The sequence below is a fragment of the Cherax quadricarinatus genome, chromosome 10 (assembly GCF_038502225.1).
Source record: "Cherax quadricarinatus isolate ZL_2023a chromosome 10, ASM3850222v1, whole genome shotgun sequence".
In the NCBI taxonomy this organism is placed as follows: Eukaryota; Metazoa; Arthropoda; class Malacostraca; order Decapoda; family Parastacidae; genus Cherax; species Cherax quadricarinatus.
This window is the reverse complement of record NC_091301.1, coordinates 47,679,658-47,692,011: the sequence shown is the minus strand read 5'-3', so window position 1 is coordinate 47,692,011 and position 12,354 is coordinate 47,679,658. Positions and strand designations below refer to the sequence as shown.

The 12,354-nt window shown below is 40.7% G+C and overlaps 1 protein-coding gene across 6 annotated transcripts in view; it reads right to left on the bottom strand.

Moving 5' to 3' along the window:
• LOC128688066 (vesicle-fusing ATPase 1-like) overlaps positions 1 to 12,354 on the bottom strand; it is a 273,716-nt gene that overhangs the window by 211,616 nt on the left and 49,746 nt on the right. For 5 of the 6 annotated variants that reach the window (XM_053775780.2, XM_070083811.1, XM_053775783.2 and 2 more), the window contains exon 4: positions 2,847 to 3,078. The exons of the other annotated variant lie outside the window; for it this stretch is intronic. In XM_053775780.2, coding sequence (XP_053631755.2) covers positions 2,847 to 3,078 — 232 coding nt within the window. The remainder of the gene's footprint in view (positions 1 to 2,846; positions 3,079 to 12,354) is intronic. 6 annotated transcript variants of the gene reach the window in all.

Sequence of the window (12,354 nt, the reverse complement as noted above, 5' to 3'; positions counted from 1 at the left end):
GTGAAGTTTTTGCCTCCTAATACCACTCCTCTCCTGCAGCCCATGGACCAGCAGGTCATTTCCAACTTCAAGAAACTGTACACAAAAGCTCTGTTTCAAAAGTGCTTTGAAGTGACCACAGACACTCGATTGACTCTAAAAGAGTTTTGGAAGGATTACTTTAATATCCTCAATTGTGTAAACCTTATAGGTAAGGCTTGGGAGGGAGTGACTAAGAGAACCTTGAACTCTGCTTGGAAGAAACTGTGGCCAGAATGTGTAGACAAAAGGGATTTTGAAGGGTTTGAGGCTAACCCTGAGAGGAGTAGTATACCAGTTGAGGAATCAATTGTGGAATTGGGGAAGTCCTTGGGGTTGGAGGTTAGTGGGGAGGATGTGGAAGAGTTGGTGGAGGAGGACAATGAAGAACTAACCACTGATGAGCTGATAGATCAACTTCAAGAGCAAGAGGCCAGACCTGGGGAAACTGGTTCAAAGGAGGGGAGAGAGAAATTGAAGGAATTGCCTACTTCAAAGATTAAGGAAATGTGTGCAAAATGGCTTGAAGTGCAAACCTTTTTTGATGAAAATCACCCTCACACAGCTATTGCAAGCCGTGCTGGTGACTGTTACAATGACACTGTTGTGAACCACTTTAGACAAATCATAAAGGAACGAGAGGTACAGGCCACTATGGACAGATATGTTGTGCGAAAGAAGTCCAGTGACTCTGAAGCTGGTCCTAGTGGCATTAAAAGAAGAAGGGAAGTAACCCCAGAAAAGGACTTGCTACCTCAAGTCCTAATGGAAGGGGATTCCCCTTCTAAACACTAACACTCTCTCTCCCCTCCTCCCATCCCATCAATCATCACCAGATCTTCAATAAAAGTAAGTGTCATGTAATTGTGCATGCCTTTTTCAGTTTGTGTGTACTAAAATTAACATTTTTTTGTGGTAAAAAAAATTTTTTTTCATACTTTTGGGTGTCTTGCACGGATTAATTTTATTTCCATTATTTCTTATGGGGAAAATTCATTCGCATAGCGAACATTTCGCATAACAGCCAGCCCTCTTGCACGGATTAAGTTCGCTATGCGGGGGTCCACTGTACCAGGTAAGAACACCTGCTATGCAACAAGGTCCTCGAATTCCTCAGGATATACCCAAGCGTTTGAGGAGGGAAGGTGATCATTTCATAATACAGCTTCCTTCAACTCAGAAGAAATTTGCTCAGAAGAGATGCATCGTCTGTGCACAAACAAAACGACAGCAACAAAGACGCAAAGACACTCGGTTTATGTGTGAGGAATGTAAGGTGCCTCTGTGCATGGTGCCTTGTTTCAAGGAGTTCCACAAGCTCCAGCAGTTCTAAAACCATGTCCAGTGATTGTAAATATGTAAATATATGATAGAACATTAGTATTATACAAGATTTGTGCATGTTTATTGTAATAAACAACAGTGGTAAACAATAATATGATAATAACTTTAGTGCGGTTATTGTGTTCAATACAGTGAGTATATATATATATCAATTATATACAGTATTGGTCTCTCAGGCCCCAAATGTTAGTAGGAAAAGAAAAAAATTTGAAAAGAAAAGAAAAAACTACAAAAACCGCTAAATAAATTAATGCACGTATGTGGAATTCGTCGATGTTGCCGCCACCACATCATCTTGGACAAACTTATTGGCACTGTATCTCAGTAAGTACTGATCAGAAAATTTTTTTTTTTAGTCTTATTACATTCACAAAAATATGCTCTTAAATTCTGTAAGCAAAAATAAGTTTTTTTTTTTTTCAAAATTTCTTGGACACTGGAGCACCACTTCAGATTTTGGCCTTGGACCCTGAAGGGGTTAATTTACATGAAATTGGCCAAATTGCCAATTTCTGACCACTTTATTGGGTAGTTCAAATCGGTAAATGGGCGGTTTCTTGTACTCCATTGATAGAAAAACTGGATTTCTAAATAAATAGCTATGAGTGTGGTCAACTGGAACAACAGAATTGGCCAAAAACAGGGCTCAAAGTCGGCGAAATCGCCGATGCGTATACGTCCCTGAGATCACTAACTTCACGGGAGCATAATTCGGTGAGTTTTTGACCAAATTTCGTACTTTTGTCATTACCATTGGGAAAAGATTCTCTATCATTTCATAAGAAAAAAAAAAATTCCAAAAATTTTGCAGCATAGAATGACAGTTTCAGAAAGTGGCTTATGACAGTCAAAGGGTTAAGTAGCAGCTCCTGTCTCCTGCCCTTCCTAATACCATTTCCACCAGCACTGAGGCAGATAATAGGCTTGTTCCCATTACCTGTCAGGAGAATTAATCTAGGAGCTAGAACAACATACCTTCATGCAGGAACACAATGAAGTGAATCTTTATTTGATGAATGAAAAACTGCAGGGAGAAAGATCAAAGGCCATGGAACAACTTTGCTTGGATGAAATATTTGCAATGATTAACTCTATATAAATTACTCAATTTCAGAAGAAGTTTTTTTTTTTTAAAAGAAATACTTTTGTTTTTCTTTTTAGGTCACCCTACTGCCAGTTCAAAAAAAAAAAAAAAAAGTCCAGTAAACTTCTAAAATTTATCGAACTGGGAGCACTAGTACTGTAGTATTGTTTGTAAATTCAGTAATTAATAAATCATGGCACTTCAGAGACATGGGAGGTGTATAATTAGTGGACAAGAGGTGTACTGTCAGTTATTATGTGACCGTGACCTCTGTTGGCCTGGCAAAATGGATAATTCAGCAAGGCTGTGGAACCAAGAGTGCTGGAAAATCCATGGCATATCAATATTTAAAATTTACTCCACACCATTCCTACCTAATCCTAAATTATAGTTTTCTCACCTTCAATTTCCTTGACAATTAGTGAAAGAGGTTTCTTGTCCTGAAACCTAAATGCTATTGGCTGACCAACTGTGTAGCAATGTTTGGCAAACTGTTCCATGAATGCCATTACCATCTGGTCAGTGTTGTAGGAATCTCTGGAAGTATTCTTCTTCTGTAAGAAGTCTGCTTCAAGGACTAGGGTAGCAATGAGTTGTGTTTGTGGATTGTACATAAATGGTTCTGCAGCAATCTGTCAACATTGTGGGAAAAATCATTTTTAGTTTCCTTCCCAACAAAATACATACCACAAATACAAAAATGAAGATATGAATAAAATTACATACATAAATATCAACTAAATTAATTAACAGTTTTGCAAACCAAATGAAAATACCATCCCAATGACAGTGCATAGAAAATGTGTCCAATTTTGCCCACTTTGAGCCCTATTTTCAGCCAATTCTAGTGTACTAGTCGACAAGAATCATAACTATTTCGCTAGAACATAAGAACATAAGAAAGGAGGAACATTGCAGCAGGCCTGTTGGCCCATACTAAGCAGGTCCTTTACAATTCATCCCACTAACAAGCATTTGACCAACCCAATTTTCAATGCCACCCAAGAAACAAGCTCCGATGTGCAAGTCCCTCTCAAATCCAACCCCTCCCACTCATGTACTTATCCAACCTAAATTTGAAACTACCCAAAGTCCTAGCCTCAATAACCCAACTAGGTAGACTGTTCCACTCATCAACTACCCTATTTCCAAACCAATACTTTCCTATGTCCTTTCTAAATCTAAACTTATCTAATTTAAATCCATTACTGCGGGTTCTCTCTTGGAGAGATATCCTCAAGACCTTGTTAATATCCCCTTTATTAATACCTATCTTCCACTTATACACTTCGATCAGGTCTCCCCTCATTCTTCGTCTAACAAGTGAATGTAACTTAAGAGTCTTCAATCTTTCTTCATAAGGAAGATTTCTAATGCTATGTATTAATTTAGTCATCCTACGCTGAATGTTTTCTAACGAATTTATGTCCATTCTGTAGTATGGAGACCAGAATTGAGCTGCATAATCTAGGTGAGGCCTTACTAATGATGTATAAAGCTGCAGTATGACCTCTGGACTTCTGTTGCTTACACTTCTTGATATAAATCCCAGTAATCTATTTGCCTTATTACGTACGCTTAGGCATTGCTGTCTTGGTTTAAGGTTGCTGCTTACCATAACCCCCAAGTCCTTTTCGCAATCTGTATGGCTAAGTTCTACATTATTTAACTTATAAGTGCTAGGGTTATGGACACTCTCGAGCTTCAGAACCTTGCATTTATCTACATTGAACTGCATCTGCCACTTTTCTGACCAAGAGTAGAGTTTGTCTAAATCCTCCTGAAGTTCCCTAACATCTACGTTTGAATCAATTATCCTACCTATCTTCGTGTCATCGGCGAATTTGCTCATATCACTAGCAATTCCTTCATCAAGATCATTGATATATATTCTAAACAACAACGGGCCCAAGACTGATCCCTGTGGAACGCCACTTGTTACTGAACCCCACTCGGATTTAACCCCATTTATGGACACTCTCTGCTTCCTGTCTGTGAGCCATGACTCGATCCACGAGAGCACCCTTCCCCCAATGCCATGAGCTGCTACTTTCTTCAACAGTCTTTTGTGTGGAACTCTATCAAATGCCTTACTAAAATCTAAGTAAACAATATCAAATTCTTTATCGTGGTCAACAGCCTCAAAAGCTTTACTGAAGAAAGTTAATAAATTAGTTATACAAGACCGGCCTCTTGTGAATCCATGCTGAGTATCATTAATCAAGCTATGCTTATCGAGATGGCTTCTTATAACCTCAGCTATAATTGACTCTAGCAACTTGCCTACAATTGAGGTCAGGCTTATTGGGCGGTAATTTGACGGTAACGACTTGTCCCCTGTTTTAAAAATAGGAATTACATTAGCCATCTTCCACATATCAGACACTACACCTGTTTGAAGAGATAAATTAAAAATATTAGTTAATGGTTCACAGACTTCCATTTTGCATTCCTTAAGAACCCTTGAAAAAACCTCATCAGGACCCGGTGACTTATTTTGCTTCAGTCGGTCTATCTGCTTCACAACCATTTCACTAGTGACTGTGATGTTACATAATTTATCTTCTTCTGATCCACTATAAAAATTTAATTACCGGAATATTATTAGTGTCTTCCTGTGTAAAAACCGAGAGAAAATAATTTTTTAAAATCGAGCACATTTCATTCTCTTTGTCAGTAAGATGCCCATAGTTATTTTTAAGGGGACCTATCTTATCTCTGACTTTTGTTCTATAGACCTGGAAAAAACTTTTTGGGTTAGTTTTAGAATCCCTAGCAACTTTAATTTCATAGTCCCTTTTAGCTTTTCTTATCCCCTTTTTAATGTCCCTCTTAATGTCAATATACTGATTCATAAGATGACCCTCGCCTCTTTTGATACGCCTATAAATTCCTTTCTTATGCCCTAGTAGATATTTCAGCCTATTATTCATCCATTTTGGGTCATTTCTATTTGATCTAATTTCCTTATAAGGGATAAACGTTCTTTGAGCAGCATGTATTGTGTTCAGAAAACTCTCATATTGATAGCTCTCTTCGTTACCCCAGTCAACAGATGATAAGTGTTCTCTAAGCCCATCGTAATCTGCTAAGCGAAAATCTGGGACTGTTACTGAGTTATGCCTACTATCATACTTCCATTCAATTCTAAATGTAATTGATTTGTGGTCGCTAGCACCCAGTTCCTCTGAAACTTCTAAATTATTAACAAGGGATTCATTGTTTGCCAGAACTAAGTCAAGCAGGTTATTTCCCCTTGTAGGTTCTGTCACAAACTGCTTCAAAAAACAATCCTGAACTACTTCTAAGAAATCGTATGATTCTAAATTCCCAGTCAAGAAATTCCAATCAATATGACTAAAGTTAAAGTCTCCTAGAATTACTACATTATTGTGCCTTGTGGCCCTAACAATTTCCTCCCATAGTAGTCTCCCTTGGTCCCTATCTAAATTTGGGGGACAGTATATCACACCTAAAATTAATTTTTCATGCCCCTCTGAAAATTCTATCCAAACAGACTCTGTATGTGTTACTTCAGACTTAATACCCGTTTTTATGCAACAGTTCAAGCGATCTCGGACATACAATGCCACCCCACCCCCCTTCCCGATACTTCTATCTACTTGGAACAATTTAAAACCCTGAATGTGACATTCTGCAGGCATGTCCCGACTTTTTGAATTAAACCACGTCTCAGTAATGGCAAATACATCTATGTTACCTGCACTAGCAACTAGTCTCAACTCGTCCATCTTATTCCTAGCACTGCGACTATTTGTGTAATAAATTTTTAATGACCCTCCACTCTCTTTACCCTTCCTGCTCCTTTCTGTTATTCCACTAAACTTATTACTGACCTTGTCAATTAGTGCCACTGGCTTTCCAATATCCACCTCATTTTGCCTATTACTAGTTCTCCTAGTACTCATGTTACTACCCTGCGACTTCACAGTTTTCCCGCCAAAACCCATACCACTAACTATTCCTAGTTTAAAGACCTAACAGCTCCCTCCACTGCGTTGGCCAGTGCTCCCACCCCACACCTAGATAAGTGAACCCCATCCCTGGCATACATGTCATTTCTGCCATAGAAGAGGTCCCAGTTGTCAATGAATGTTACCGCATTTTCCTTACAGTACTTGTACAGCCAGCAATTGACACCAATTGCTCTGGACAACCATTCATTTCCAACTCCTCTCCTTGGCAAAATGCCACATATGACAGGTTTCCCACCCTTCCTCCTAATTATCTCTATTGCTGACCTATACCTGCTAATCAGGTCCTCACTCCTACGTCTGCCAACATCGTTGCCTCCAGCACTGAGACAGATAATAGGATTGCTCCCATTACCTCTCATGATGTCATCCAGACGGCTAACAATATCCTTCATCCCAGCCCCAGGAAAACACACTCTCTGCCTCCTACTCCTATCCTTCAAGCAGAATGCCCTATCCAAGTACCTAATCTGGCTATCCCCAACAACAACGTTTTTACCTTCCTTGGCGTCGTCCGTCATGATGCTCCGAGTAGTCGACTCACATTCGCCAGGTAGCATTACACCACTTGTAGAATTCGTCAAGACGTTCTCGATGGTCTTCGTTGGGGTTTCTAGGGATGTCTCACTCACTTCTGCCAATGCTTCTTTGGTGCTCGTTGTGGCATTCCCAGCAGAACACTCACATTCGTCAGGTAGCACCGAGAATGAGTTGGAAGTTTCCACGGTAGTCTTCTGGTTTCTCGTTGCTTCCGCCTCTCCAACCGTTTTCTTGATCTTCAGCTTGGTTCCATGTTGCCCGGCCACTGACCAAGCTCCCCTCTTAACCTGGGGACTCACAACAGAAGGATTACTACGAATCCTCTTGTTTTCCTCCGTTAATCGCCGTATCTCCATCTTAGCAACTCTGAGCTCCTCTCTCAGCTGCTGGTAAAGTTGCTCAAGAGAGGGCATCCTGGAACAGATTCACAGAGAGCACACAAACAGGTCTTCACAGAGCTAAGTACACGTCACCACTGAGCTAAGTACACGTCACCACTGAGCTAAGTACACGTCACCACTTAGCTAAGTACACGTCACCACTGGCTAAGTACACATCACCACTGAGCTAAGTACACGTCACCACTGAGCTAAGTACACGTCACCACTGAGCTAAGTACACGTCACCACTGAGCTAAGTACACGTCACCACTGAGCTAAGTACACGTCACCACTGAGCTAAGTACACGTCACCACTGAGCTAAGTACATGTCACCACTGAGCTAAGTACACGTCACCACTGAGCTAAGTACACATCACCACTGAGCTAAGTACACGTCACCACTGAGCTAAGTACACGTCACCACTGAGCTAAGTACACGTCACCACTGAGCTAAGTACACGTCACCACTGAGCTAAGTACACGTCACCACTCCATTTTTTCTATCAAATGAGTACAAGAAACCACCCATTTACCTATTTAAATTATCCAATAAAGTGGTCAGAATTTAGCAATTTTACCAATTTCACATAAATTTCAAAAGATGCCCATTTCCGAATAGGGTCCAGAATAAACAAGAGACATTCCTGGCACTAAAATAACATTTCCTCTGTTCATTAGTCACATCGACACGCCCCTCTTACATTCTTTTGCTTTCCACTTTAAATTTTTATTCTCACAAAAAATAGAAGATTTATTGTTATGCAGACTACTGCATTAGTGTAGAAATGGTATAAATAATATCAGTGCACTTGTGAAAGAATATCAGACTCACCAGTTGATGCATATTGGACGCGTGGCATGATTTGTTTACTTTTGAACTTTGGTAAAAATCAAACATTTCTGCTACATTGAGCTCAATTTCAAGGTACTTTTCATTGTAAAACCAGTCAAAAATCATCTCAATTTCTGTAATATGTCTTACATTCTATAAAATGAGACCAGGAAAACTAGAATACAACAATAAATACCATACGAAAATACAGTGCAAAGTCGCTGTTTTAATCCAAAAACACGGTCAAAGTTTTTTTTTCTCATTACGCACTGTGTGCTGCAGGATTTTTTTTATACTGCGCACACTGACCACATAGACCCATTCTTTCATATGTAGACCTACCAGCTTTCTCTCACTAGATTTGAGGGTGCTAGAATTTAGGCATACTAGTACGTCAAAAACCCTGGTGCGTAAGCCATACTAGTACAGTGGACCCCCGCATAACGATGGCATCACATAGCGATTATTTCGCATACCGCTTACTTTAATCGCAAAATTTTTGCCGCGCATACCGATTAAAAACCCGCTCACCGATTTTCGTCCGAGACGCGTCCAATGTGCGCCCTCAGCCAGCCTCACATGTGCCGCCCGTGCCATTGTTTACCAGCCAGCCTCCGCGGTAACATCCAAGCATACACTCGGAATATTTCGTATTATTACAGTGTTTTCGGTGCTGTTTCTGGAAAATAAGTGACCATGGGCCCCAAGAAAGCTTCTAGTGCCAACCGTACACCAATAAGGGTAAGAATTCCCATTGAAATGAAGAAAGAGATCATTGATAAGTATGAAAGTGGAGTGCGTATCGCCGACCTAGTCAAGTTGTACAAGAAACCCCAATCAACCATCGCTACTATTGTGGGCACCAAAAAGACAATCAAGGAAGCTGTTCTTGCCAAAGGTTTAACTGTGTTTTCGAAACAAAGATCGCAAGTGATGGAAGATGTTGAGAGACTCTTATTGGTGTGGATAAATGAAAAACAGCTAGCAGGAGATAGCGTCTCTCAAGCGATCATATGTGAAAAGGCTAGGAAGTTGCATGAGGATTTAATTAACCCTTTCAGGGTCCGTCCCGTAGATCTACGGCTGGTCGGTGAGTGTCCAAACCGTAGATCTACGCCAAAATTCTAGCGCCGTCAAATTTAGCGCGAAAGCGCTCATAGGCCTACATATGAGAGAATGGGTCTGCGCCGTGGGTGTGCGCCATAAACAAAAAATCTAGGCGCCTGCATAGCATTGTGGGAACGCCGGCTCAGTCACCCTTGTTCACCATGTCTCGTCGCAAGTCAGCTCTCACTCCCCGGAAAATTGGGACTCTCCTCTTCCTGTCTGATAGTTCTGACACTGATGGAAGTGGAAATGAAGACGAATTCTACGGCTTTGATAAGTTAGTGACCGAAAATAATGACCAAGATATCGATAATAGTGCAGAAAACCCCGACGATCCTCGATCTTCTACCTCTGGTGTGGGCACTCGTGACTCACGGTCGGGTGTTCCTAAACGTAAGAGAAAACTAATATTTTCCCGTGGCCTGGCCTCTGACTTCAGTAATGACGATGATTCTGACGTGGATTGTGATTTTATTGCGCTCGACGATCATTCGAGTAGTGATAGTGAGGAAACATATTCACCAGTGAAGCGTCGGTATGTTCGCCGCCGCATGCGCTCGGGTAGTGTACCCTATGCTGTGCCCAGGGGACGGAGTTCATCCCAGAGTACATCCCGGAGTACATCCCGTGGCCCTACACCCGTTTTAGGTAGTGATAGTGAGGATGATGTGGCTACACTTGGCATGGATGGGCCACAGACATCAGTGGATGGTGTTAGTGGGGCTGGTGGTGGTAGTGGCACCGCCATGCATGACTCGCTGTGCCACGCGGGAACCCACGCTGCTGACTCGTCAGTTCAAGGACAAAGCGGAGCGTCACCCACCAGCCCGCCACAACCACCCGTACAACCAGCCTATGATGTCCAGTATCCACCAGCAAACCGTATCTGGGATTGGCAGCAAAATCCCAATTTTGTTCCCAGCCCTCACCACTTTGATGACTCGCAAAATGGAATTCTACCTACCTGTCCCCTTGGAACCACGGCCAATGAACTGGAATTCTTTGAATTATTCTTTGACCAGCCATTGATGGAAATTATTGTCAGGGAAAGTAATAAGTATTTTCAGTACACCATGGCAAATACGATCTTATCACCACAGTCAAGACTACACAGGTGGAAAGAGACGACTGTTGCAGAAATGTATTTGCTTTTTGCAACAATAATGCTTATGCCTCACGTCTATAAGCATAATATAAAAGCATACTGGTCCACAGATCGGCTAATTTGTACCCCATCCTTCAGTGAAATAATACCAGTGAACAGGTTTATCTTACTGTTACGTATGTTGCACTTCTCTGACAAAACCAGGCCTGACAGAAGTGACAGGTTATACAAGATTAGAAATGTTTTCATGTATCTCAAACAAAAGTTCAGGTTATACTTTTATCCATTCAAGAATCTTGTAATTGACGAGTCTTTGATTTTGTTCAAAGGTAGACTGTCATTCAAGCAGTATATACCGAGCAAGAGGAACCGCTTTGGTATAAAATTGTTTGTACTCTGTGATTGTGACAGTGGCCTGGTGTTGGATATTGTTGTATACACGGGTAGTAAAACATTGAAAGATACCAAGATGTTATTGGGTATATCAGGTGACGTAGTGAGAAACATGATGGCACCTTATCTTGGTAAGGGCCATACATTATATACCGATAACTGGTACACAAGCCCATTACTCAGTGATTTCATGCGAGTGAACAAGACAGATGTGTGTGGCACAGTGCGTTCTAATCGTAAACATATGCCCAGGCTCAACGCAGGTGTTCGTGGTGATGACGTGCAGGTGTTTACTGCCAATGACATCATGGCATTACGGTGGCATGACAAACGAGATGTCACATTGTTGACAACCATTCACCGTAATGAAATGCAAGACAGTGGCAAGGTTGATCGAGTGACTAATGAACGTATTCGAAAACCAGTGACAGTGATTGATTATACACAAAACATGCGCTTGGTTGACAAGTGTGACATGCAGATTGGTTTTGTTGACTGTGTTCGTAAGAGTTACAAGTGGTACATGAAACTTTTCTTCCATCTCATGGACATTTCAATGCTGAATGCATATAATATGTACCAAATAAAGACTGGCAACAGACCACCGTATGGTGAATTTTGTTTGTCTGTTGTCAGACAACTCATAATGAAGTACCAGGTAACAACACCTGCAATACAACATGGTCCTCGAATTCATCACAATATACCCAAGCGTTTGAGAAGAGAAGGTGATCATTTCATAATACAGCTTCCTTCAACTCAAAAGAAATTTGCTCAGAAGAGATGCATTGTCTGTGCACAAACAAAACGACGGCAACAAAGACGCAAAGACACTCGGTTTATGTGTGAGGAATGTAAGGTGCCTCTGTGCATGGTGCCTTGTTTCAAGGAGTTCCACAAGCTCCAGCAGTTCTAAAACCATGTCCAGTGATTGTAAATATGTAAATATATGATAGAACATTAGTATTATACAATATTTGTGCATGTTTATTGTAATAAACAACAGTGGTAAACAATAATATGATAATAACTTTAGTGCGGTTATTGTGTTCAATACAGTGAGTTTATATATATACATTATATACAGTATTGGTCTCTCAGGCCCCAAATGTTAGTAGGAATAGAAAAAAATTGGAAAAGAAAAGAAAAAACAACTAAAACAACAAAATAATATAATACGCGTATGTGGAATTCGTCGATGTTGCCGCCACCACATCATTTTCTACAAACTTCTTGGCACTGTATCTCGGTAAGTACTGATCAGATTCTAATTTTTTTTGTTTTATTACCTTCACAAAAATATGCTCTTTAATTCTGTAAGAAAAAAATAATTTTTTTTTTTTTCAAAATTTCTTGGACACTGGTGCGTGACTTCAGATTTTGGCCTTGGACCCTGAAAGGGTTAAAAAAATGCCTGCAACTAGTGATGATGTGAGTGAATTTAAGGCCAGCAAAGGTTGGTTTGAGAGATTTAAGAAGCGTAGTGGCATCCATAGTGTGATAAGGCATGGTGAGGCTGCCAGTTCGGACCACAAAGCGGCTGAAAAATATGTGC